The sequence below is a fragment of the Fringilla coelebs genome (assembly GCF_963513975.1).
Source record: "Fringilla coelebs genome assembly, chromosome: 10".
NCBI classification, from domain to species: domain Eukaryota; kingdom Metazoa; phylum Chordata; class Aves; order Passeriformes; family Fringillidae; genus Fringilla; species Fringilla coelebs.
Window position 1 is genome coordinate 15931968 of NC_140036.1, and position 26954 is coordinate 15958921.

At 53.2% G+C, this 26954-nt stretch overlaps 1 protein-coding gene across 1 annotated transcript; it reads left to right on the top strand.

Moving 5' to 3' along the window:
- Positions 1-5939: 5939 nt before the first annotated feature.
- MASP1 (MBL associated serine protease 1) lies at positions 5940-26659 on the top strand (the record flags this gene model as incomplete). Its single annotated transcript, XM_084212116.1, has 11 exons — positions 5940-6160; positions 8068-8293; positions 14878-15055; positions 15308-15439; positions 15914-16110; positions 16408-16555; positions 17036-17154; positions 18017-18095; positions 22102-22239; positions 23242-23316; positions 25764-26659. 11 exons carry the CDS (start codon positions 5940-5942, stop codon positions 26657-26659), a joined length of 2409 nt encoding a protein of 802 aa, XP_084068242.1.
- Positions 26660-26954: the final 295 nt, after the last annotated feature.

Genomic DNA, 26954 nt, shown 5'->3' on the forward strand with positions numbered 1-26954 from the left:
TTCTACTTGGTGCCATTGTAACCTAGGCCCCGTGGAGCGGGTGGACCCAACACAACACTCTCAGGGATGGGATTGTTCATTGCTGCAGCTAACAAAGGCCTGCAGGCTTCCACATCCATCACATCCTCACCACCATGTCTAGAAGTAACTCCAGCCACCCAGGGCAGAGGGCTTCCCCCGTGGGGAGCTTCAGGAGGTCTGCTGGTCCTGAGGAAAAATGCACATTCCATAGCAGGAAGCTTTGGGTTCCCAGGGCATTTATTCTCAGGCTTCCCAAGAAGAGAAAGAAGCTGCATTTAGGGTAGAGAATGACCCACCTGGAGCAGGGGCTGCAGACCTGAATGCTGGTAGCTATGAGCTGCAGGGACCTGCAGTGAACCCTGGGCATGTGAGCAGGGGCTGCTGCTATCAGGACCAGCAATGACTTGCATCATGGTCCAACACCCACCAGCTTCAGCAGGGCCAAGCTTTTGGAAATGAAAAGAAAGAGAAGGAAACAATGCTCTGGGATTTTTCTGGGTCTTTTTTTTTTTATTTTTTCCCAGCAAAGCAAGGTCCTGCAAACAAACTGTTGGGTGAGCTCAGGCAGCTCACGTTATCTGTGCTCGGGAGCACAGCTCAGCCCCCTCCAGTGCCACGGATTTGCTATCATCCCCTGCCACCCACATAATCTGTCACACCACACTCTGTCCCACTGCAATTTCACAGCTGCTCTGTCAGGGGGAAATCACAGCAATTTGGGCTTGTCTGAAAGCATTACAACTGCACTCTGCCTCTTCAGAGGACGCTGGTTTGCACAGAGGGATTGGTCATGGCGTGACCCTTGCAGGCTGCAGAGCTCCCCAGTGACTCACTTGTCACCAAGAAAAGTGCTTGGACAAACAAAGGATGCTGAATCTGGGCACCTGGGGCTGAAAAACTGAGTCCTTCTCATGCCAAGTGCTCCCCTGAACTGGGGAGGATGTGGGGCAACTGGTTATGAGGCAGGACCAGGTTTCAAAGCCTATCCCTTTCCCAGGTTTTCCCTGGATTGCTCAGAATAAATTTCAGAGGTCGTTTTCTCTCTAAGGTTTGCAAGTGTGGCTCTGCTGCTTCCCTCTGTGGGTGCCAAGTGCCTCAGCCCTTCACAGGTCTTGTGCCTGTGCTTCAACAGTGGTGAAGGCTCAGCCAAGCCTGGATCCTGTCAGGTGGATGATGCCTCAGCACCTCAGGTCTCACTCTCAAAAGCACCCATGGGCTTCCCTGCCAGTGGAATACAAAGGGGAGCGATGACAAAACATCCATCAAAGTCAGGCCCAGCACACACAGCTGTCAGGAGCCAGAGACGCAGCAGCTGGGATCCAGAGGAGATGAGATATGTTTGACTTGGCCAATATATGACACAACATCCTGATTTCTCTGGTTTTATTTCAATGTTATATGCATTTTTTATCCTCTGTGCATCCTTCTGGATGCATCCCTCGGTTTCAGCAGAGAGGGGAATGTCTGGTCGCTGAAACAATCCTGATCACTTTGTGCCAGTCGTGAATGTGCTGTGACAGTCAGGGTGCCTCCCGTGACCTCACAGTGGCATGTAGAGGCAGAAGGTGGGACAGAAAATGGGAGAAGGGGCTCAATATTTCCATCCACAGCATTATGGATCTGATTTTCTCTCACAGCTGAACAAAGCATCGATTTATAGAATAACCACTGGGCTGTGCTGAAAGTGCACTAGATTTTTATGAGGTACCTTCCAGTGGAAGCTGTGTGGTACCTGAGCAGGTCACCTCTGCAAGGGACTGTGGCATGAGCCTCTCTGCACGGCGAGCGCCAGAGGAGGGCCAGCACAGCCCAGGGACAGGAGGGAAGTACCTGTCCCAAAAGCCTCCACGTTTTCTCCTTATCCATCCCAGGACAGGCTCGCCCACGGGAACTGCTGCCAGGAGCGCTTGGGGAACCCGGGGACCCCAGTGTCGCTCCGCGCTGTCCCCGCGCAGATGTTCAAGTGCCATCTAGTGGCACTGGGGCCCCGTGGGACACACGGGCGTCCCCAGCTCCTGCAGCGAGCCCTGCCCTGCCCACCGGCCCCGCACGCCGCTTCCCAGCCGCTCTCCCCTCTTCTGCACAGACACACCCTTTGCCACCACCCCACAGCCTCTTTCCCCACCTTTGTGTCGCCTCCTCCCCCGATCTCCGCCTTCCTTCTTTCTCCCGCTGTCTCACAAGCCCCTTTCCCACCCACCCTCCCTTTCCCCACGCGGGCTCCGGCCGCCTCTCCCGGGCTGTCCCACCGAGCCGGAGGCTCCAAGGGCAGGCACTGCAAAGCCACTGACGGACTCGCCTCCTCCCAGGCTCACGAAGCAGGGAAATGGCTTTGGTGTGGGACTGTCGGCCCCGGTCACACCCCCGAGTGTCTCTGTTGTCACCCCCATGGTGTGTCCCCCCTGTGACACCCCCAGGGTGACTCCCCAGCGCTGGAGCTGCACAGGAGCTGCAGCAGAGGGGCTGTAGGTCCCCCAGCTGCTCCCCAGGGGTGGTTTCGGTGGGACCGTGTCCATGGCAGGAGCCACGAGGGGGCTCCAGGAACCCATCAGAGGATGGGGGAGAAATGCCAGGAGCAGAGCCTGCATCTCCTGCAGGACTGAGGAAAGATGTTAGGAGCAGAGCTCACATTTCCTGGAGAATGAGTCTTCTCCAGGGTCCCAGGTGAAAGAGGGCAGAGGAGATGCCACAGCTCAGACCAGGAGCAGGATCTGCCAGCACTTTTGTCCCTGTCACATGCACCATGACAAGCAGCAGTGGACACCTTGCAGAGTGCCCAGCACTGAGACAGGCTGTGCTGTGGGCTGTGCTGGCCTGACCCAGGGAGCAGCAGGGTCACAAACTTTTGCAAGATACTGGTTTTCGGTGTATGACCATTTATTCCAGTCATAGATTCACCCCACAGTCGTGTTCCTGTGAGTCCACACTTATCCCTCACATCTGTTTTACCCCTGTCTAACTCCACTCAGTGTTGGGGTATTATTTCAGGGAGGTGAATTTGACCTCAACATTAAAGAAATGCTTTGGACAACACTGCTGAGCTCAGTCCTTGATGAGCATCATGGGCATGCAGAAGTAATTCCAGAAATGATCTCTCCAGGTATGGAGGGCATCAGTGAGAAAGCAGGTCAAGGCCTGTTTGCTGACCTGTCACAGTCTAACTCCTTCCAAAAACCTCAGCATGCCCACTCTGGTCAGTGCATGGTGAGACCTCAGGTAATATTTTTGCAAGTGCCCCAGTAAGGTGGGACATGGCCCCACAGCCCTGGCATCACTGGTAGCTGTGAGCCAGCTGGATGTTTCAGGTAAGGAGCAGATAACAGCACGCAAGAGTCCTTGTCTGGACAGCACCAGATCCTCTTCTGGGGACCTTTTTTTGCCTTTACCCTTCATGGACACTTCACACAGCTGTGTCAGTGGCCAGGCCTGGCTGTGCTGAGCCCTCCTCTCTATCAGATGAGAATAACACTGGAGCAGGCATTGCAGCCAGAACAGCTTCTGCACCACCTTCCCTTTGCAGGTCCTCATCTGCCTCCCCACCAGCAGTCACTGCAGCACAGGGTTTATGTTGCTACAGAGGGCAATCAGGGCTGACCTGCTGTAACCCAGGGAGGCAGTGCAATTAGCCAGGCCAGCTCATTAGGGCTCCAAAAGGACTCATTTGGAGATCAGAGTCCCTTCCTAGAGGATTCAGCAATGTATCTTTTGGGGCTGGAGTTTGGAGCAGGAGGCAGTGGGGATGCAGGAGGCTGCAGGTAATTTTAAGCACTTGGGTACAGCAGAATTGAAGGGGTGGCCATGCAGCCATTGCCCCTCAACTTTCTTTAGGAGCCCACAAGGTCTCAGGTAAGATTTGGCTAGGAAAAAAACTGAGTGCTGAGCTGGTCAGCATGAGCTTTCAGGGAGATGTGATTCTGCACACCAAGGGGGTTGGGGGGTGGGGACAGGCACTGGATCAAGGAAAACCCCTGGGATTCAGGAGCCTAGCAGAGAAACCAGCTCAGAGGGCTGCTGATGGGATCTGCAGGGTGCTGCCCCTCGGGCATCCTCTCCTGCCTTCCAGAGCCTACACGGTCAGCATGGATGCTCTAAGCCCATGGTGCATCCACCAGCATGGTCCAAAAACCTGCAGAGCTTCTGTTACCACTTTACACTTCCCAGTCCAGCCTTGAAGTGTAAACACTGACTTTGACCCAAGGTGATCTGTCTTGAAAGAAGTATCAGCAGGCAAAGAAAATCTGACTTCAGAATTAATACTGCCCCTGAATTAGAGAAGCCATTCCAAAAAGCTATAGAAGAGTGCTGTGATGGAAAAATTAATGCATAAAGGACCCACCCTGCAGAAGAGGCAGGGAAAAAATAGATCACAGTGTATTCAGGGCTCAGACAGGACCACACTTGCCTGCAAAAATAAATCCTTGCATTTGACACGTTGCTTACATATTAATTAGTTTGATCAGCTTGCCTGGGTGTGTTAGCATGAGTGAGAGCTCATGTCTGTTCAGTGATAAGCTGTTAAAACTTTCCAAATAGAGCTAGAAATTATGGCAGACTGAGATCTTCCCTTTACTCAAGGCCTTTCTCCTGTTTTTCTAGTGCTTTTCCACCCATGTTTTTCTATTTTCTTTCACTGTGTCTCTTAGGTACCATTTCTTTCTCAGTGCAGAACCAGAGACTCAGGAACGAGAGAAGCAGCTTCTTCACGGGAAACCAAGAAACCATAACCCCCCAAAATACAAAGACAAGAAATGGAAAAAGAAAATTTTACTTTTTTTTTTTTTTTTTTTTTTTGCTCTGTCCCCTTTCCCTTCCAGCTTCTCTAGGATTGCTGGAGGGGCAAAGCCTGTGCAGAGGATGGAGGCACCATCGCCCCTTTAACGGCAGCGCCACAGCCTGACATCAGCGAGCTGCGAGCCCCGGAGGGCCGGGAGCTGCTGCTCCCGGAGCGGTGCCAATACATCCCTGTTTCCCTGCCTCTTCCCGGCTCGTGTTTTTGTGTGCCTTTCAACATGCCGCATGTGTATCCGTGCCTGCCAGTGGATATCTGCGGGGTTTACATTAACCAGCTCAAGCTGAAGTTGGTAAACAGCTATTAAAGTTTTGCTCCTCGTGCGTCCAAGGAGATTTCTGAATGAGGGAGTCGCTCGCATCCTTTGACGTCCTACGTGCCATTCCCTTATTTGCAGCCCAGATGGATCTTCTTCCCACTTAGCTATGCAGACAGAGGAGTTTGGGTTGGTTTGTGCCTGGCACTGGGAGGGGAGATCAATCTCCCGTGGCTTAGCGGGAGCGTTCATGTTTTTACCTGTTTCCTGAACAGGAGAGAGTCGGGCCAAAAACACTGAAACTTCAGTGTTTAAAGTTTTCACTCCTGAGCAGAGTCCACTTCTAAAGCTGCTCTTTTGCCCTGGGACAAAATACTGAATCTGGCAATTCCTCAGTTCTACAGGAGGATGCAAATTAGGGCTTGATTTTATTCAGACTGTCACAGCTCCAAAGTTTCTTGGAAGCCAGATCCCCATCCCAAACGCTGCTCGGCACTAAACAGAGATGCTGAAAGCAATTCTCGAGCGCCGATCTCAGTGGCAGCACCACCACTAAAGCTATTTATCCCGGCACAGGTTTTTGGTGGGTTTTTTTTTTTCACACATTCTTGCCTTCTGTTTTTGCTGGAGCCTCAGACCCTATTGAGAGGCAAATTTTAGCCATCTGGCAAAGCAGGCTGTGAGGGGGGAGAAAAAAAAGAGAGAGAGAAAACACAATGTGCACGGGCACACACACATACACAAAACTCTGGAGATTAGGGAAGACAAAAACTCCGCTGAATGCTGGAGCGCAGGGCAGCCCCGCGGCGGAGAGGAGGGAGCGGCGGGCGGGGAGGAGGGCTCGGATGCGGGCAGGTCTGCCTGCCTGCCTGGATGTGGGGAACGGCTGCAGGCACGGGAAGGCGTGACCTGCATGGAAAATGCCAGACAGCTCCAGACGCACACACACATAGGCGCACACACGCTCGCAAATCTCCGGACAGAGATAAGGCGGACAGCGGAGCGCTGGGAAAGAAGCAAAGCCGTCCCCCGCAAGCGAGCCATCGATCGTCCGCACCAAACCCGCCGGGAAACTCTCCCAGCAGCAGAATGAGGTGAGTGCCCCGGCACGGGCGAGCCCCGGCTCCCGCACCCCGCGGTCCCCGGCACGGCCGGGCAGGGGGGGCGTCCTGCTGGGGAGGGATTCTCGATGATCCCCGGTCCCTGAGCGAACAGGGCAATGCTCGCGGCCCGGCTTCGTGCCGCAGCCCGGCTTGCACGCCGGCATCCCGGCAAAGCCAGAGGGACATCCCGGCATGGGCACCGCTCTGCCACGGCCGAGGGCAAGAGGCACAGCGAGGTGGGACCTGCTGCGCGGGCTTCGGGTTTCTGTGCACAGCACGGTCATTTGTCACCTTCACATGAGGTTAAGACTTTGCTGTCATGAGGAGGAAGTTTGATGCTGTTTTGCCCCCCCTGCTTCGGAGAAAGCAGAGCTGCACAAGAAAACAGCCTGTTGAAATGGAGGAGGTGATGCCCATGACACCAGCTCAGCATCCAGCCCCGTGCATGTACTCTGACCAGAGGAGTAACAGTTTTTCCCTTCACACATTTTTGTGGTTTCAGAACAGCTGTCAGAAAAGGGCATGTTCAACCTCACTCTGCTTGAAAGAAAAATCAATCCAAATTTCTCAGCTCCCATTTACTCTTCTTTGTAAAGAAGAGCTGAGAAAAGTGATGGCGCTACACAAATGAACCCCAGAAATTTACCGCCCTGGTTTTGAAAGAACACAGACAGGTTAAAAATAATCCACTAATGCAGCTTCAATTTCCTCACCAGCATACCTAAATCAAGCCCTGATTTTGAAACCAGGTGTACATGTGAGTAGTTACAATGTCTGTCCTACAAGCCTTTGCCAGGCCTTAGTGGCTATTTTAGAAATTTTAATGTTTAATGGCTCTTATTTCCTGCATGTTTCTTTTCCTTTGTGTGCTCCACTATGTGTAAAGTGTCTTTTTGGGTCCTATGCAGTAGCAGAGGCTTTTGTGTTCACACCTCCAGCATGGGTGGTGTTCTCTCCTTGTGCAGAGGAATACTCAGCTCATGCTCCCTCTCATGTTAAATGAAGCTCGAGGCTGGTGTGAAGTCAGCTGGACCACCACAGATTTACCTGTTCTCTCTGCCCTCCTCTGGGATAAATAAGTTGGTAACAAGTTGGGACAAACTCTTCAGACCGAGATTTTTTAAAAGATGGGTTTGATGACAAAACATCTTTATGAATCTCAGCCTCTGTGTGGAGAAGAGAAGAGAAGAGAAGAGAAGAGAAGAGAAGAGAAGAGAAGAGAAGAGAAGAGAAGAGAAGAGAAGAGAAGAGAAGAGAAGAGAAGAGAAGAGAAGAGAAGAGAAGAGAAGAGAAGAGAAGAGAAGAGAAGAGAAGAGAAGAGAGAAGGAGTGTAACATTGAAGGTTGCAAAGCTGAGGCCTGGTTCCATCTTTGCCCAGCTGCAAAGATGTGTGCTATTTACTGAGAGTTAATGATCCCAATTTGGCAGGATGAGGCTCAGCAGTAATAGTGATAATAATAATAATGATACTTTGCAGTTATTGCCAAGATGCTTTCACTAAATCGATTTAGAAAGCATCATTATTTTATTAAGCATGCTTATGTTTATTCTTCCATTAAATGAAGATTTGCCCACCAGAGCTCCATTAGTTAACGGATGTGTTGCCAGTGGCTGCTGCTCCAGCAGCTTGGGAAACGCCGAGCTCCTGATGGCACTTCAGGCTGGCTGGGAGTGTGGAGGTGCCTTTGCATCACCTGTGGCACCTGTGGCACCCACCTCTCGAAGGGGCTTTCCCCTCATGGGAGCCACATGCAGATCCCACCTGCACCTCCCAGGGGTTGCCCGTGGTGCCATGGTGCTGCACCTCCTCTTGCACAATCCACTCGGGCAGAGATGAGCCTTCCACAGCCATTGTCCCTGCCAGAGTTTCATTTCATCCCCTCCCATGTGTGTTCCAGGTACCCCCTGGCCTGGCCCTTCTGTGCCTTGCTGCTCTGCGTGGCAGATGCCGTGGAGCTGACAGACATGTTTGGGGAGATCCAGTCTCCCAACTTCCCTGACTCCTATCCCAGCGACTCGGAAATGACGTGGAACATCTCTGTGCCTGAAGGATTTAAAATCAAGCTGTACTTCATGCATTTTGACTTGGAGTCATCCTACCTCTGCGAATACGACTATGTGAAGGTGAGCTGTGACATCTCAGGGCACATGGTGGGATAGACAGCAGAGCTGCCTGGCCAGCTGAAAAAGAGTAGTACTGGAAAAGCTGTCTCCCATTTTATTGGGCTCAGGAATTTTCATCCACTGCACCAACAGTGAGTGGGACACCAGAGCCAGAGCTTATCCAGAGACAAACAAATTTCTGAAAGTATTTGGGCACCTAATTCTTACCCTACCCAATGGGATTTTCACACCTCTGGGCTGATAAAACACCTGTGGCTAAACACCAGTTTGTGCCACTTGTGCCAGCAAGGAGAACCCCTGAGCTGGGCACGCTGTCAGGCCATGGCTGTAGGTGCCTCTTGCAGCCAGCCTGCATCCCTGGCCATGCCTTGCAGGCTCTCGGGACACCCTGTCCAGCCCCACAGGAAGCAAAAGGGAGAGGTTAGACCTGAGCTTGAGGCTGCTATGGAGGTTTCCAGGGAGCTGTCATGGCCAAAACCTCAAAATATTTCTTCTCTGCTGGGTGGTAACCTACCCAAAACTGTGGTGGCCACACACTGCAGTGCCCCAGAGCAACCTTGTCTGTACACCACAGGTTTCTCCAAGCAGGGCATTCCTTCACATCCAGGACAAGGATGGCTCTCCATATCTCTGAAGATGTTCAAGTGTGGAGCTTCTGGCAGATCAGCAGTAGCAAGCGGGTGCTTTCTAGGTTGCCTGGATGAACACACCTCACATCATCACCCAGGACAAGCTCCACCCTGCTCATTCATACAGAGGCAGGTGGAGCTTGCTCCCAGGTCTGGAACCATAGAAATTATTGTTGCCAGATAATTGAAATTATTGTTTTATTCTTGCCCTAAAAAAACAAAGCAAACATTTTTGTGCTTTTTCCTCTAGGATCTGTTGCTCCCTGCTTTAATTTCCCCTTTGTGCTGGCACTCACCCTGCTACTAACAGCTCTCATTGAGGTTTGATTAGCTCTTTCTGCTTCTCCTGGATCTTCTCCAAGCACAAGGGCCCAGGGACATATATAGAGATATATTGCTTTAAAAACCCAGTAAGATCAAGGAACAGATTTCTTGGAAACTTTCCCCATTCCAAGCTTTACCCCTCCTCCTGCCCTTCACCCCTGCTCTTTTTTCCTTTTTCATAAGGCTCCCTGTTATTTGGCCATGGTGCCAACTTGGCACCACAGCTCTCCCTGCTGCTGGATTTCCATAAGAAGGAGGTATTTTTCACAGGGATTTAGATCTCAGCTGTATAAATTTGCTCGGGGCTGTAACTCAGCTTGCGGAGCCTCCACCACAGAATTACATTTGGAAAGTGATGAAAATGGATGGATTCCAGGAGATCCAGAGGTTACTCTGCTGGGTAAGGCTGCAGTCTTGATGCTGCTAAACCACTGGCTTAGAAAACATTAAGGGGAGCAGTGAATGAGTCCGTGGCTGTTTCCCTCCTTGGGTTTGTGTGCCCAGCTCTGTCTCCACCAATGCAAGCTGTAAAACCAGCATCAATCACCTCCCTCTTTGAGGAAGGCCGCAGTGCATGGCTATAGAATATAACTGCAGACCCACCATGTACAGGTGCTTCTCTGTAATATTCTGGTGGTGACAGTGAGGAAGCTCAGAAACGCAGGCAGAGAGCTCAATGGATTCCCCATCTATGAACTTGTACCATTTGTTTCTGAGCTCATGAGCAACTTTAATCTCTGCAGCACCACATGCCAGAGACTTGGACAGGTTAAATATATGATTATGTGTCTCTGTGTGTGTGAAGAAACACCTTGTTTATTCAGGGTCTTCATCATCTTGACTGCTGTAAGAAGGAGGTTAAAAAGGGGCTGAGCAGGTGGGGACTCAATTCAGGACAGGTAAAAAGCCCCTGTGCCCTGGGCTTTGCTTCCCTCACTCCCTGGCTGCCCACACAGCCAAGCTCTGAAGCAGTGTAGAAGCTCATCCCAAGTGGCAAGCTCAGGGTGATCTGAGCTGTAAACCCACACAGACCTCTGCCTTCGGGGTGGTCTGCAGAAGGGAACACTTTCCAGAGCTCTGAAACAATGGCTAATTAAAACAATAGCTGTTTATTTATATATATGCACATGCACGCGTGCCTGTGTGTATAGATGTAAAAAATGGACGTGGCTCCTATAGAAATGCTCACAGCATGGGAGGCTTGTTTGTGCAAATGGGCATGGCAGAGAAGGGGAGTTGCACTTCAGTGAAGAAGTGAGCCAGGAGGAATGAAGGAACAGCCATCCCCAAAATACCCACCTGGAGAAGCCCCCCATGCAGGTAGAAAACTCCAGTCACATGCTGGAGAGCCAAACTCTGGGCCTCAGCACGCTGGATACAGCCTCTGCTCAGGTGTTGTGGCTCCTGTCAGCCACCTGCCAGGGGCATGTGGACACAGATGGAGCAGCCAGCCACCCTCTTCCTGCTCCTTCCCTTTGCTGGGCTGCTCAGCAGGCTCTGCCCAGCTCATCACCATCCACAGGGAGCCAGTCTGGGGGTTCCTCATTTGCAGAGGGCTTCACCATGGTTTGCACACCTGCAGCACTGGCCCAGGGCACCCCAAAAGCCACAGCCCTGATTAGAAAATCAGGATAAATGACTTGAACAGTGTCACTGAGGAGCACAATGAGAGGGAGATGGGCATCCTGGCTTCTAAGGGCCATCATGAGTAAATCCCCAAGCTTATTATAGAGATCTGAGCCTGGGGAGCTGTCAGTGGGCTTTTGCACATTGCTCAGTCAAGCCCTGGAATAAAATCAGCCCCCTAGAGCTTGGCAGCCAGCTCCTTGATTGGAATGAAGATGGGGGTCACCCTGTCAGTGATCGATGGGGGCACTGGTGTGGCACATGTATGACCAGGGAACAGGCTTGGTTTTTCATTGGCAGTGCATGTCCAGCCTGGGGCTGCAAGAAGGGTGCACAGGGCCCATGTACACCTTCCTCTCTTCAAACGAGGGAGAAAAGGCACAAATGAAGGTTTGGCATGAAGTGGGGGTTCAGGAGGAGAGCATCCTCTTTTGGTCCTGTCAGCCAGCCCCAGCCAGGGGGTCATTCATTTCCTGGGAATGTGGGCTCCCAAAAGGAGCCCTGTGAGCCCCAGGAGGCAGCTGGGAGTAGGGAGAGCCCAGGGCTTTGCTGCTGGTCCTTCATATCCTGATAGCTCTCTGCAGAGGTGTCTGCTGGCACTGGCCATTCCCCTCTGCCACTGGGGACAGCGCAGGGGGAGGAGAAAGACCAGGCATGGGAGCAAGTCATCAGCTCTTGCAGGACCCCAGCATCCTGCCTGGGTCTCTTTTCACCCCCAGCCCCTCCAGGGAACAAACCTTGCCCATAAATAGGGCATGTGGGTGCATCTGCCATGCAGGGGGGACAGTCTTTGGAGCCAAGCCAAACCCACAGCACAGGAAACCAGCTATCCCCCTTGGTCACCCATAGCAGGGCTGCCACCTATGTTCCCGTGGAAATTCAGGGCAATTTCATGTTTGCAGTGTATGAAAGGACCCTAGATGTATCTTGGGGAGAAGATCTCCAGGAGACTTAGATGGAGGCTTTTGCAGGGGCTGTCCCTGCTTCATTCCCAGCAGTCAGTAGCAGCAGCATTGTGGAAAAACAGCCCCGTTGCTCTGGGTGTTGCCTTCTTGCCACACTCCGCGGGGCCGCTCGGCGGGGGCCGCTCCGTGCCCTGCCCTGGCTCTGAGCATCTCCTCCCCATGTCATGTTCCCAGTGTCTTCAGCCCAGCACTGCGATTCCTCTGCCTAATGAGCCATTTATATATATTACAAGTGGTATGTTTGGCCTTCATCAGTCCAATTAGTGCATTCCTGGAGGGCTGCAGAGGGGGGCGGGTGGCGGCTGTGTTTCCTATTGCCGACTGCTGCTCCTCTCCGGCAGCAGACACCAAACTGCCCGGCCAAATTCCCCTCGGTGTTCCTGGCATTTTCATTAACCCCCTGGCTGCAGCAGGCACCTCCAGAGCATCAGTGCTCCCAGGCATCCCCAACACCCCATGCCCTGGGACAGCATTTTTTTCCTGCCAGCCAGGGCATCCCAGCTCCTTCGCCCAAGGGGGGAATACAGAGGGGCCCCGCAGCTTGGGACACCCATCAGCCACAGCACCCGCCAAAATGCAGAGGGATGGAGCCACAGCAGAGAGGGACTGCAATCTACACCCATCCAGAAGGGCAGAATTCTTAATGAGGGACCGAGGATACAAGAAAAAACAGGGAAGACAGCAGGAGGCATTGGCACGGGTAAATTTAAGGCACAAGGGTGTCGCTATATTTTATTTTTCAAAGGAAGATTCTTTCAGCGTATTTTTATAGGGAATTTCTCTGTGGCAATTGATATTTCCCTCAGGGACACATCTTCTCTAGTGAAAACGTCGACATCGTGACCCGAGAGGGAGAAACTCCAAACAAACAACCAGGATTTAATTACCAGCCTGCTCGCTGGATGTAAATGATCTACAAAAAAGTATACAGTCCCCAGCAGAAGCAGCAAATATTAACCAGGGATGATGACCTCTCTGTTTAGTTTACTGCTGAAGGGCTGCCTCTGCTCCCTGTGGCTCAGGGCATGGGACCCGTCTCAGATAAGGGGCTGTGGATACCTCCAGTGAGGAGAGCACAGCTCTCCCGGGGCCCATCCTGCTGCTCCAGGGCTGTATCCAGGGATGCTGGGGGCAGTGCTGGGGCCGGCCCCATGGCTGCAGCATCCTCCAGCAGAGGCACAGGGCATTGGGAAGGGTTTCCAGCACTTTGGGAATGCTGCGCTGCAGCTCCTGCGCTCCCTGGGGCTGGAGGCAAGGAACGGGAGCCCACACGGTGGCTCTTGAGTCCTGGCAGAGGTGACAGCCACCAGCCCCACACAGAGCAGCTGGCTGGAAATTCCTCCTTCCCACAGATTTCCTTAAGAAAAAGCGTTTTCTGTGGAAGAGGCTGTGTTCCACGTGCTGGCACTGCCAAGTCTGTGCATCAGGGCTGAAATGCCTTTTTCCTTTGCTTCTGATGATGGCACTCCTGTTTTTCAGTCTGAAACACTATTTCATTTCAAAACAATCTTTCAGATTTAAAAGCAATTCTAAAGCACCACAGTATATTTCAAAGGGATTGAAACCAGATGGAGCCCAAATTACTTGTTTTCTTTTTTTGCCCCAGAACGCTGTTACACAAAAAAAAAAATTCAATTGGGTTTTTGTCCCCAAAGCAGGGTGCGTGTTTTTTCTCGAAATTCCCAAAATTTATCATCGGAAAGTGTCTCTCTTTTCTGGCCAGCTCCAGCTTGTATGAGAGGATGGAAAATATCTGGAGGCAATGTCAAGGCATGCTGAGTTGCCATTTCCATGTTGGCTTTCCCTGGTGTGAACGAGTTTCCGCCTGTTTGTTCAGCTCTGGGAAATTTCCCTTTCAGCCCCAGACCCTCCCCAGCAGGCACATCCTGGGGGGCTCTTGGTGACAGGGATGGAGTCAGAGAAGGATCTCTTCTTGCTGAGGCCAAGCAAGCCAGGGGCAGCATTCCAACACCTCCAGGACCCCGTGGGCCCCCTGCAGATGACTGTTTTCCCCAGGCATGTGCTGGGGGGCTGCAGACTTCATCACAGCCTCAATAGCGGTGGCTTGGCTGGAGCAGTGGTGGCTGCCTGGTGGTGCTCATCACATTCCTCTGCCGAGGCTTATTCATATTCAAATCCCTGGGGGAAAGCAGGCAGGGTGCTGGGAACTGCCTGGGAGAGGTCGTGGTTGAGACAGGGGTTGGAGATGGGATGTGTACGAGAAGGAGGTGGATCAATGCTGGAGAAAACAGCAAGGAAAAAGGAAAGGAGAGGGCTTCCAGGGAAAACTGAAGGTTTTTCTGCAGGGATTACAGTGCTTTAAGGCACAGATAAGGCTCTGTTTTAAAGGGATGCACACAGAGACTACTGAATGTGCTGATATGACAACAGGGAACCCTGGCTCATTACTCCCCTTCCTCAGCCCCCTGGGTGCACAGTCAGAGAGTCCTAGCAGTGCCTGGAACCACGGCTCTGGAGCCAGACAGACAGCCTGGGTGGGAGGGACACGACCAAGCTTGTCCTAGGCAGCCCAAGGGACAGAAATTACAGCTGCTGCTTTGAGCTGATGCAAAACCAATGGGCAGGGACTCCTCTAGGCCCCTCACACAGATGGATCAGTGTTTGAGCCATGGGAAGAGGTGGGGGGGAAGCATCTCAGGTGCCACCAGCTCTGAGTGGGAATGACACAGCTCAGGACTGATTTTCACATCCCCTCTTCTGCACTGCCACCCTATGATCTCATCCCACCTCCCAAATGGGGTCCCACCCTGCATCCTCCCCTTACACCCCCCAGCTCTTCCCTACACCTTGGATGCCACCTGCTCTTGGCATCTGCCTCAGAGGCCCCTCCAGGCAGAACAGGCAGACCTGAGTCCCTGTGCCCCATGGAGACACTTGTGAGTCCTGGCAGGGGACAGCCTGGGCAAGCACAGGCAGAGGTGTGAGCTCCTGGATAGAGAGGATGATTCCAATCCCAGCCTGACCTCCCCAGGGAACACACAGCAGGCTCTCCAGGCTCACCTCTTCTTTCTGCCAACAGATTGAAACTGAGGACCAGGAGCTGGCAACCTTCTGTGGCAGGGAGACAACGGACACAGAGCAGGCTCCAGGACAGCAAGTGATCCTGTCCCCAGGGCCCTACATGGGGCTCACCTTCAGGTCTGACTTCTCCAACGAGGAACGCTTCACTGGCTTCGATGCCCATTACACCGCCGTGGGTAAGCAGCATTGGAGCCTGCAGGGCCAGCCTGCTAGGGTAGGGAACCAGATTTGCAGGGACCACATCTCAGGTCAGCCGTGGGTTCCCAGGCTAGAGGAGAAATCATGTGCAACCCTTGGGCCACCCTTGGGTGCTCATGTGAACCGCGGCGTGGGTTAACAGATTTCTCGTGTTATGACAAATGTTCCCACAAAGAGTGACATGTGGAGACCTTCAGGGTGACCTTCTTTCCTTGTTAACTCCATTCTAGATGTGGATGAGTGCCAGGAGAAGAGTGATGAGGAGCTGGCTTGTGACCACTACTGCCACAACTACATTGGCGGGTACTACTGCTCCTGCAGGTTTGGCTACATCCTCCACTCCGACAACAGGACCTGCAAAGGTACCACAGGCACAGCCCACACACAGGCATGGGCACACAGAGGGTCCCTGAGCAAGCATCACACCTTCCAAGCACAGGCAAAACAGCCCTTTTTTTGCTGCCAGGAGGGATAAGGTGCTTCTTCCCCTACAAACCAGTAGTCTGGGACTCCTTCTCCCGGGGCTGTGTTCCTCAGATAAGCTCTATAGATCTCCTCAGGTCAGAAAAATGAAAAGCTGTAGTCCCTGCTCTGAACCTGCATCATGTAAATTAGCTGGGACTAGCTCTCAGCCCAGGGCTTCTGTGCCACAGGCATATTTGGAAGTTGGTTGTGTGAGATTCTCCTTGCATGGACACATATTTGGGATCCATGTACCCATATTCGGAATCCATGGATGCACCCAACAGACCCCACTCCACTAGGAGAATTCCTGAGTATGGTCAGGGCTGGGACCTGACTCTCAGGGCCCTGATGGAGCCATGGCTGTGTTTCAGTGGAGTGCAGTGACAACCTCTACACCCAGAGGAGCGGGGTGATCACCAGCGCTGACTTCCCCAGCCCCTACCCCAAGAGCTCGGACTGCCTGTACCGGATTGAGCTGGAGGAGGGTTTCTTCATCACCCTGAATTTTGAGGACAGCTTTGATGTGGAAGACCACCCCGAGGTGACCTGTCCATATGACCACATCAAGGTGAGCTGGGCTCTGGACTCTCCTCCTCTCGTACTCACCTTTTGTGTGCCCAGTGCTCTGGTGATGGGATCAGAATCACCCCAGTCCAAACAGGGATGATGGAATCAGCAGGAGCCTTATGCTCTGTTGACCCCATGTCTCTTACCACATCTGCTTGTCACCTTTCCAGCCAACAGTGGCCCTCTTTCCGTTCACATCCCCTCAACACATGGTGCTTAAGCCCCGCTCCAGCCCCATCCTTTGGCCTCAGGGATCAAAGAGCCCCCTCAAGTCACTCCCTCATCTTTGCCTCGGCAGATCAAAGCAGGCCAAAAGGAGTTTGGACCTTTCTGTGGAGAAAAGTCCCCAGGACGCATTGAAACCCAAACCAACAGCGTGCAGATCCGCTTCCACAGTGACAACTCTGGAGAGAACAGGGGCTGGAAGTTGTCATACACAGCAATTGGTAACTCCTGCTGCTTTCCTGTTTGTGGGGCTTGGGAATGGGAAGGGCTTTATAAAGGTGGACAGCATGAATTTGGTAGCCCATGATCCTGTCTCCAGAAAGGATCTGTTCCAAAAATCACATTAGGAGAGGCATAAAGTAACATGGAGCCTTCCCTCCAAAGGATTATTTTTTTCCCCTACAACAACTGGGCTCTGAAACAAGACCATATTGCAGAGCAGAGCAATTTTGGGCAGGATAATTGCACAAGCTACTGTTATTAGCTCCCAGATTTGTAATGCTCCAAGACAGAGAATTACAGACTGAAGGAAAGACATGGAGCCTCCATGCCTTCTAAAAGAGCCTGGCTGAGCCATGCCAGTGTAGACTAAGGGTAAAAGCAGGGCAGAGATGCTCAAATTCTGGCTGGTTGGAAGAGCTGGGACTTAACATTTGCTCCATTTATTCCTCTGTTTAGCCTCATTTGCTTTCTATTCAAAGGAAACCCGTGCCCACTGGTGCAACCACCAATCAATGGGAAAATTGAGCCTTCTCAAGCCAAGTACACCTTCAAAGACCAGGTTGTCATCAGCTGCAACACTGGATACAAAGTGCTGAAGGTATGGACTGACAACATGGAGCTGGGAATATGGGTAGGAAGAAGAGGATACTTCCTCTCAAAGCCATTGCATCTTTGGGAGAGTGAACTCAATCACACATCATCCTCATCCCCTTCGCAGGGGCGAGGAAAAGACCTCCTCTGAGAGCCAGCACCTTTCCTTTCCAAAGATGCAGAGGAAAAGAGGAGATAGCCCTTCCCTGAGCCGCCCTCTCAGCATCCCTCCAGAGCCAGCATCCTCACAGAACATCAGGCCTGCCACCCCTGCCAGAGAAAATCAGCAAAACCTCTGAGGCAGCTGCCAGGGCTCTGCCTGCCCCCCACCTCAGTGGGCACTGTCTCAGCAGCCCTGCAGAGGCCAGCCTCCACTGACTGAGAGGTCCTTGGGGACTTGGGGACAGCATTAGTGAGTCAAGGGGGGCAGGACTTTGGCAGGCTCTCTCTGGGAAACAGCTGAGAACCACAGAGAGCGTGGCTGACTCATGGGGTGGCTGTCTTCCATCCAAGCCAGTAGCCCACTTTGACTTCCAACATGGACTTGGGTATTTCTCTGATCTCCTCCCAGTCCCATCCCTCATGCAGAGCTGCCTCCTTACCCATCCCATCATTTACAGCAGGAATAAGTGACTCCAGTTCTTTGGCTTTCAGCATGCCACTGAGTTGCTGGCATCAAGAAAACTCAAGTTTTTCATTACGATTTTATTGCAATTTTTAGCTAAAAAAGTCCTCTTCCAGGGGATGCTAGCTATAACCTGACTAAATCACCGAGAAATTCCCTTTTTATTGAGAGATTTATTTCTTTGCCTTGAACATTGATAGGTTCTTTTTGGTTTTGGTTTTTTTTGTTGGTACCTTCTGCACAGGATAATGTGGAAAGCGACTCCTTCCAGATCGAGTGTCTGAAGGATGGCACATGGAGTAACAAGATCCCTATCTGCAAAAGTAAGGACACCCTTCCCTACCCTGCCAGTGTCCTTTTCCTGCTAAAATCATTTCATGCTAATGTGAGCTGCCCTGCCAGAGTGGAGTTCCTTACTCAGAGACACAAACCCAGCCAGAGAGGCTACGTAACCCTGCAGAGCTCTTTTGGCTTGTTCTTGGATAACATAACGGGGCTCAGGCCAAATGCCACAAGCAGGAGATTGGTGCTTTCATTTAGATTACTCATATAACTTGATTTGTGAGCCACTTTGCTGTCTCCCTGTCAAAGAAAGAGCAAGTCTGGCTCTTGAGAACTGGCTCTGTCAGGTAAGCCTGGGACAATATGGGATAATCTAGTTCCTGGTCCAAATTTCTTTCCAAATGGAGGTTATTAAAATGCAGGGCATTAGAGAGGTCCCAGGTACTAGCCTAAACTGAGCACTGCTCAGGTAAGTGAGAGGGGAGAGAAATATGCCCAAATATTTGCAAGCCTTAAAATGGGAGAAATGGAGAGAAGAAAAGAAATGCCATTTGAAAGGACAGGTGATAATTTGAATCATCTCATCTGGGCAGACGCTTTTAATAATTGTGTATCTTACCTTGGAAGAAAGAGTATTTCTGGAGTTCTAATTCATGTTTTCTCAGGCCAAATGGAAACTGGGAGGCTCTCAGACTTGCTAAATAGATTAATAATTGAAATGGCTCCTTAAAAGCTGTGGGGGTCAGTGATGCCTCTGTCCTACTGGGGAACTCCTCACTCCTACACTCTCACTACCACAAATTCCAGTTGATTTTATCCAACTTGAACAGTGATCAGAGAAAATTTTGCATTGTCTAAAACTTAGAACAAAACCTAGGTAAATATTTTTAACACCAAAAATTATTAATTTTTTGAGAAAATGGAAATCATTACCTGCATTGTTCCAGCTGGGCTGGAACTAATCCCTTCTTGTGTAATACGACTCACGACACTAAATTTCTAAGACCTCTTTGGAAAGCCAAGAAGCCCCTAAATGGGCAATTTATACCTCCAGACTGCAAAGACTCCCACCTCCCAGGGATATCTGTGCGAGGCAAGGCACAAACAATGCAGAAAATAGAAAACTTTTCAGCAAAGTGGATAAAATCCAGCTCCATAGCCTGGAGAGGCTAAACAGAAACCTGTGACAGCTTCTCCCAGCCACCACCCCCAGGCTGCCCTGGCTGAGCAGAGTGAGGGGGTCCACAGCAGGGCCATGGCTCCGCTGGCATCCACGGCACCCTGGCACAGCTCACTGGGAGCTCATTAACGATTTCTGGTGTTTTGGGGGCTGGGTTTCCTGCATGTCTCTCTCTGCTCATCTACTAATTGGGCTTTCTCTCTCTGCTCTCCTCCTTCCCCTCTGCTTTCGGTGCAGCTGCAGATAGAGCCGACAACCAGACAGAGGGAAGAGCCGGCTCGGAGCAAGTGGCCGCGTGAGGCTGGCGCCGGCCGTGCCGCCCCGACGGGCAGCCTGCCTCCATGCCCCTCTGATCTGTCCAGTACCCAGGGCAGGTTCCCTTTCCACTGGCCTGGCTGCCAAATCCATCTCTGTGGCTTGTCTAACCGGCATGGCACTCCTAACCCCACGCCTGGTGCTTTCTTAACTCCGTCTCGTCTCGAGAAGGGTGAAGGAAATGGGCGTCGAGCCCCCCTTCCCGCTGACACACTGCCCCAGGGAAGGGGGCCCGCCTGGCCCCAGCAGCACTGCCTGGGCACCACGTGCTGCTGCTGCTGGCTCCCAGCATTTCTGCATCCCTCCCTCTCCACTCGGACTCCTGGGCCGCCCTGGCTCCCCTCCAAGGCAGCCCTGCAAGGACTGTGGCACGGCCGCCCGGCTGCTGGGTTGGTGGGTTGGATTCAGTCTCCCACTGTCCTTCCTCAGTGGCCCAGCATTGCAAATAAGAAACACTCTTTCCCCTCCTCTCTCCAAGAGTCCTGGTGCCTTTCAGACCCTCTGGACAAGGAGGCCTGGAGGATGGGTTGGCATGGCCAGCCCTGTCCTGCAGGCACCAAGACAGGGGCATGGATGGTCCTTGCTCCCCACGGCTGGCCTGGCAGAGGAGAGGACAGCCTGGCCTCAGGCTGACTGCAGCTCAAGGAGGTCAGAGCCTGGAATCTGTCCCCATTCACATTCCCAGGAACCATGGGCACACGTGCTGTGCTCCCTGGGCATTGGAGGCTCCACTAGGAGGATGCTGGGATGTGGACCAGAGGCTGGGAGAGGAGGAGGAAGAGGAGGAGGAGGTGTGTGTCGGGGATGTCAGTTCACTTCTGGTCCTACAAAGACAGAGATGCTAAATGGCCCCTTTCCTGAGGAAAACTCTAGAAAGGCTCACAGAAAGAATGCCCTGCCCTCACCCTTTCAGCAGGACCTGGGACACTGGTGCAGCAACACCTCTCTGCAAGAGCCCATTCTCCAGGGATCAGGCCTGCCCAGGTCAGAGGGACACACAGGGATGAGATGGGCTGTGCAGGCCAGTGAATGCTGCCCTGCAGCCATAAACGGTCCCATAGCAGAGATGGTCAGGATGGTCCCCTGATATTCATTCCCTCTTTCCTGCAAGGAAACAGGTATCCAGAGTCTCCACCCAGCCTGCCTGCACCTGCACACTCATCCCATCACTTGCTGTCTCTACAGACAGTGGAGGGGACCCTGGTGAATGGTGAGCTGCAGTATTTTGCCATAAATCAGGCTTTTTTCACCCAAGGAATTAGGCAATCCTGAGCAGTGGTACATATCCCTGGTTCCAGCTACTGTGTCTAGTGAATTCTCTCTTTGTTAGCCTCGGTCAGTTAGAACTGCTCTCCTTCACATCCTGCAGCACATGGGAACCACCAGACCTCACATCATCCCTGATCCACAGGACCTGCTTACTGCAAAGTCCCTGTTTCCCTACTCAACCCCTCATCCTAAGCACAGCAAAAGCCAGCTGCAGAGCACTGCATTTCCTGGCAGGATCAGACCCTGGTTCCTGCCCTCCACTGGGGCAGGTCACCCAGGATGGGGTAGGGAAGGCTGCACAGCATCCTCTGAATGTGCTGTAAACTGCCCACGTGGTAGGGAGGCTCAGCTCAAGGAGGTGACTCCTGGATTTGGCAGATGAGCCCTCCCACAGCCTGGGGTCCTTCCCTGGAGTGTTGGCACTAAGCTAATACAGGGGACAAGCTGCAGGGAGAGGCTGGGCAGAGCACTGGGGAGAAAGGGAACCATGGACAGGCCAGGGGGAAGGGCAATGCCACCCCAAAATTCTCCTCCCTCCATCACATCCTGAGTCAACACCAGGGACTAGTAAAGCAGAGCCATCCCTGCTGATGTCTTGGGGGATGGAGCAGGTAGCAGGTTTGGTCTCACCCACATGTACTGGCCTCATCCCTGCCTGCAGACCAGCCAAGCACACTCTCCACGTCCTTCATCTCCTTCTGTCATAGGACAGCCAGGACCCAGGGCTGTTCCATCAGCACTGTTTGGTGAGCAAGACCAGGGCAGGAAGGACAGGGCTGTGCTCTCAGCAAAGCCTTGTGCACAGAGGAGCACCCCTGGTGCACAACTGGTGAATCACTGCCTGCTTCTCCCTGCACACTTCTACAATGCAAAGACACACTCTGGGACCATCCCACAACAGACCTCACCTGCCAAGACAGGCTTCTTCCCCTCCCACTGGTGCAGCAGAGAGATCTTGATCCCTCATGGAGGGGCTCCCAGGCCCGAGGTCTCCACCAGTGTGAGTGGTGTTGGTCACACAGCCTGTGGGTGGGACATGCCACCCATGTCCCTGGTGCCACTCGTGCTCTGTCTGTGCAGGGTGGCCATGGGAGGGTTTCACACAGCCAGGCTGCCCTGCCAGGACAGTGCCATAGAGAAAAGGGACACAGCACCACACAGGCCCTTGGTGTGCCCCACAAGACCACCATCCCATGCCAGAGCCCAGCGCTCCCTGCCTGCTGGCTGGCTGAACGCCCCAAGTACAGCACAGGGTCCAACCCCCCTTCTGTGTTGGCTTTCAGTTGCTGACTGCAAAGCGCCGCCGGAGCTGGAGCACGGCTTTGTCACCTTCTCCACCAGGAACAACCTGACCACCTACCAGGCAGCCATCCAGTACCACTGCCAGCACCCCTACTACCACATGGCCCCCAACAGCACCGGTGAGCAGTGGGGCCAGGCCACGTCCCCACGGCACAGCCAGGGTGGGCACGAGGGATGGAAGTGGGGGGAGCTTGGGATGGCAGCTCCAGGGTGTTCTGCAAACAGCTGCAGGCTGTGGATGTAGCCTGCACATACCAAACTCTGTGTCTGCCCTGCCTGGACTGTCAGACTGGACAAATCCTGCTCCACAACCAGGTAGGATGGAGTTGGCCCTGCTGGCTGCTTTGCCTGAGTGTTTCACAGCCTCGGCAGAGCAGTGTGGGTGTTTGTTTTGCATTCTGCCTTCTCATCCTGCCATCTGCTCCCTGCAGACTACAAAACTTTCTGTGTCTCTGTGAAAGGAGCTGCTGCTGGAGAGAGCACCAGGTCCAGCAGCCTCTGGAAGGGCTCTGCAAGGCTCCTCATCCCAGCACCCAAATGTTCAGCACAGAACAAGCTGAACAGATAGTGGTGGGATCATATCAGACTGAGTTTTTCCTGCCATCCCCTTGGTCCACAACCACAGAAAAACCAGAAAGTGGTTTATCAAGCACCACAGTTTTCTGTACCCTCCAGACCCAGTTCTGGACAATAGAAAGGGTGCATACACAGCCCAGCCCTTCTCCCTTCTGCTCCCTCAGCAACCAAAGCCAAAAGAATTCTTCACATTCTTGTATTCCTGCTTTTATCTCCCTGCATATGGTCCCAGCATCACATATGAATTATCAGAATGGGCATTGGCAGCATTTTCATATGGAGGCAGCTGCCAGCAGAGGCTGTGGCTATAGCACAGCCCTCCAGACAGCTCCAGGCAATGAAACTGAGGATGGAGACATGTCCCTGCATGGGGGCAGAGCTACCATGGCCCCAGAAATGGAGCTCAGGGGGCATTAAAAGGGAGGTCTCATCCTGCTCTGGAAAAGGGTTCAAGGGGCCCTGACAGCTGGGCAAGGTCTCCTCACTGGAAAGGACAATCCCTGGTGCCAGGACCGGAGCCCAGCTAACACTTTGTTCTCTTACAGCCACCTACACGTGTGATGCACTGGGGCAGTGGAGCAGTGAGGAGCTGGGGACCAAGCTGCCATCCTGCAGACCAGGTACCGTGCTGGGGTGGCTTCACACAGCCAGGGGTGCCGAGCAGGGACACACAGGGAGGGGATGCTGCCGTGCAGGAACCCTGCTCCTGCTGACAGTGCCAGCTATACATACCCAAGTGCCACAATGCATGGCCAGGAGGGTGGTGGGGACAGAGGCTTCCTGCTATCCCAGCAGGCCCAGATAGTCAGGGTGCAGTGGTGGCACCAGGGTCACATCCATCCCAGCTCTCAGGGCTCCCCAAGCTCCCCACTCCAGCACACAAAGAAACCAGCAGCCCACTGACCATGCTCAGCTGCTAGCATCCTTGGAGATGGTTTTAGCCAAAAGCAGAGCATTACCTGGCTGTCAGCTCCTGCTGGCAGTGTGTACACATCCAGTAGCAATTATCACCTCTTCAAGCCTTCCAGAAAAAAACAAACTGCTTTATAGGGAAGGAAATGTCCCAAGTCTTTGAGCAGTGGCAGAAATGCTTGCAGCCAGCAAGTTTCCAGGCCAGGCACCTGCTTGGGATTAAACAAAAGTCTCTGTGAGTTTCTGGCCGTGGCCAAGCATGGGGCCAGACTGGCTGGTACTTCAGGGGCCTGGAGGCAGTTTGGGCGTGGACTGCAGTGGGATGTGCAGGGATGGCTCTCCAGAGAGGTGCAGGGATCTGACTGCCCTGCAGCAGCTGCAGCTGCAACCACCCTGGGTTCAGACACGGGCCCAACCCCCTGGAGGGTATCTGCTCTCCAGCCATGCTGAGACACTGCAAGGCTAGAGGAAGGACTCCTAAGATTCCCTGCATCCCACAAAGCTCCAAGACCAGGGCTGTGGCTGCTCTTGTTGTGGCAGCTGCTCTCTGCATCTCTGCTTGATGTTTCAGCCTGAACTAATTTGAGCTGGGAGCATACGGGGACAGCTTTGGGGCCATAGCTGTTTTCATGGGCCATTTCCAGGCCTTGTGATTAGTGACAGGAGTCAGAGAGACTTCAGGAAAATGGAAAATCCCAGAGAGAGGGTGACGCTCTCCTGAGATCGGCATCTGCCGGCAGCAGCTGGCCAGCTGCTCTTCAGATCTTCCCGTGTCTCACGCACCTCCCCATCAATAGGAACCTCTTTTCCAGGAACCTCTGCTCCATGCCTGCCTCTGCCATTAGTGGGAGCATTTGCAGCCTGGTCAGCATTTTTGATATGTAATTTAATAGAATAAATATTTGGCTGGATGCACTTCCTCTAAAAGCATCTCCCTGGGACGGCCATCGGCTTCGGTGCAGCAGAGCAGCTGGGCTGGGACACAGGAATTCTTTTCCTGAGCATGTTTTTTATTCCTTTCAGCATTGGGAAAGACAGGGGTGTGGAGCACATGCAGAGACACATTCACCATGTTCCCTCCCTGCTAGAGTTACATTTTTCCAAGAGAGAGACCCCAGCCTCAACAAATCCACAGTAGCAGCTTCCAGTGTTCCTGTCCTGGTTCCAAGACTGATTCTCACCCCGACCCCACCCCCCTGAGGGGTCAGAGCCTCTGTTTGTGAGGGTTTGCATCCTCCCCTCCCCACAGCACAGGTGGCATTGAGGCAGAGCCCCAGCACTTTCCATGGAGGATCTGGGGGGGTTTTTGCAGACTGAGAGGGATGAGATCAGCACCTGAGTTCCTGTGATTTGGGACAAGCCCAAATAGGCTCCCACAACCTCCCAGTGATATCAGCATTCCCAAGCCACCTGAGTCTTGTTCCACAGTGCTGCCACAGGCAGGAATCAGCCCCGCCACCAACAGCCATATCCTAAGGCTTAAATTCCCTAGGGACAGGATTGTCACTCCCCACCCTGTCCAACCTCTCAGAGCCACCTTCAGCATCCTGATTCCCTCATCTTCCTAACGCTGTGCTTCTGGGAGCAAAGCAGGCACCATGTCAGGGCTCTTCAGGCATTAATTCTGGGTCTGTTGAAGAGCTGAGCAGACAGCCTCTGGTTTGGCTGCCTGAATTGTGGCTGATGAGATGCAGGAGTAAAGCCCATGGTGCTAGGCAACATCCCATGGCTGAGCCTTCTCCAGCCACAGCAGCTCCAGGAGGGCAAATGCCATGGCTGTGAGAACACAGACCTCGTGACAGGTCTCAGAGTGAGGGGTGAGACTGGGTTGATGTCAAGCTCCAGTCCTCCCATCATCATTCCCCTGGGTCTCTTGGCACACTGAGCAGGAGTCAGGCAAGTGCCTGAAAGGTCTGGGAAGGGCTGGGTGAGCTCACGGGTCACAGTGAGGCTGTAAGATTACTCATTTGGCCTTTCTGCTTCTGAAGTGGTGTGGATCTAGCCAAATCCCTCCAGAAACTGAAAATGGAAAGAAAAACAAAACCAAAAAGGACAAAAGAGAGTGTTTGGTTTGAAGGTAACCAGCCACACGGCCCTTTTCATTTGTTCCCTAGATAAATAAGCTGTAGGTAACTGCTGTCCCTTCTGTCCCCAGTGTGTGGCCAGCCGGCTCGTCCTCTGCCTGGCATCATCAAGCGCATCATCGGCGGGCGGAACGCGGAGCCCGGCTTCTTCCCCTGGCAGGCCCTGATTGTGGTGGAGGACATGTCCCGCGTGCCCAACGACAAATGGTTCGGCAGCGGGGCCCTGCTCTCAGAGTCCTGGGTGCTGACGGCCGCCCACGTGCTGCGGTCCCAGCGGCGGGACAAGACCGTCATCCCCGTCTCCAAGGAGCACGTCACCGTCTATCTGGCCCTTCATGACGTGAGGAATAAGATGGAAGCTGTCAACAGGACAGTGGAGAGGATCATCCTCCATGAGGAGTTTGACATCCAGAACTACAACCACGACATCGCGCTGGTCAAGCTGAAGGAGAAGGTGACCATGGGGAAGTATGTCATGCCTGTCTGCCTGCCCCAGTTTGAGCACGAGCTGGAGGGGCCTCAGCCCAACACACTGGGGCTGGTGGCTGGCTGGGGGATCTCCAACCCCAACATCACAGTGGATGAGATCATCAGCTCAGGCATGAGGACCCTGTCTGACATCCTGCAGTACGTCAAACTGCCCGTGGTGCTGCACGCCGAGTGCAAGACCAGCTACGAGTCGCGCTCGGGCAACTACAGCGTGACCGAGAACATGTTCTGTGCTGGCTACTACGAGGGGGGGAAGGACACTTGTCTGGGAGACAGCGGGGGAGCCTTCGTCATCCAGGACCCAGGAACGAGGAGGTGGGTGGCCCAAGGGCTGGTCTCGTGGGGTGGCCCGGAGGAGTGCGGCAGCAAGCAGGTGTACGGTGTGTACACCAAGGTCTCCAACTACGTGGACTGGGTGGAGCAGAAAACAGGCTCCTCAGAGAGATGGACATTTCTGGACCCAGAGCTGGAGAGATGAGCGACTAAGCAGCCTGCTGCCACCGCGGCTCCCTTTCTTCTTGTTGTTATTGTTTAATGTGCTCCAGACTCGGGTCTTTCGCAAGCAATAGCCACGATACTCCACGCATGCCAAGCCCTTGCCAGGTCATTTGTTTCGCTTGGTCCTGCATCCCTTCGCTCGCATTCTTAGGAAATGCTTGCTAGGGAGCTGGAAGGAGGGGCCGAAGGACAAGATCTCAGCTGGTGTCCTCTGCATGTGCTGCCCATCTGCAAGCCTCACCCACACTCCAGGGAACTTCCCTCCGAGCCAGGAA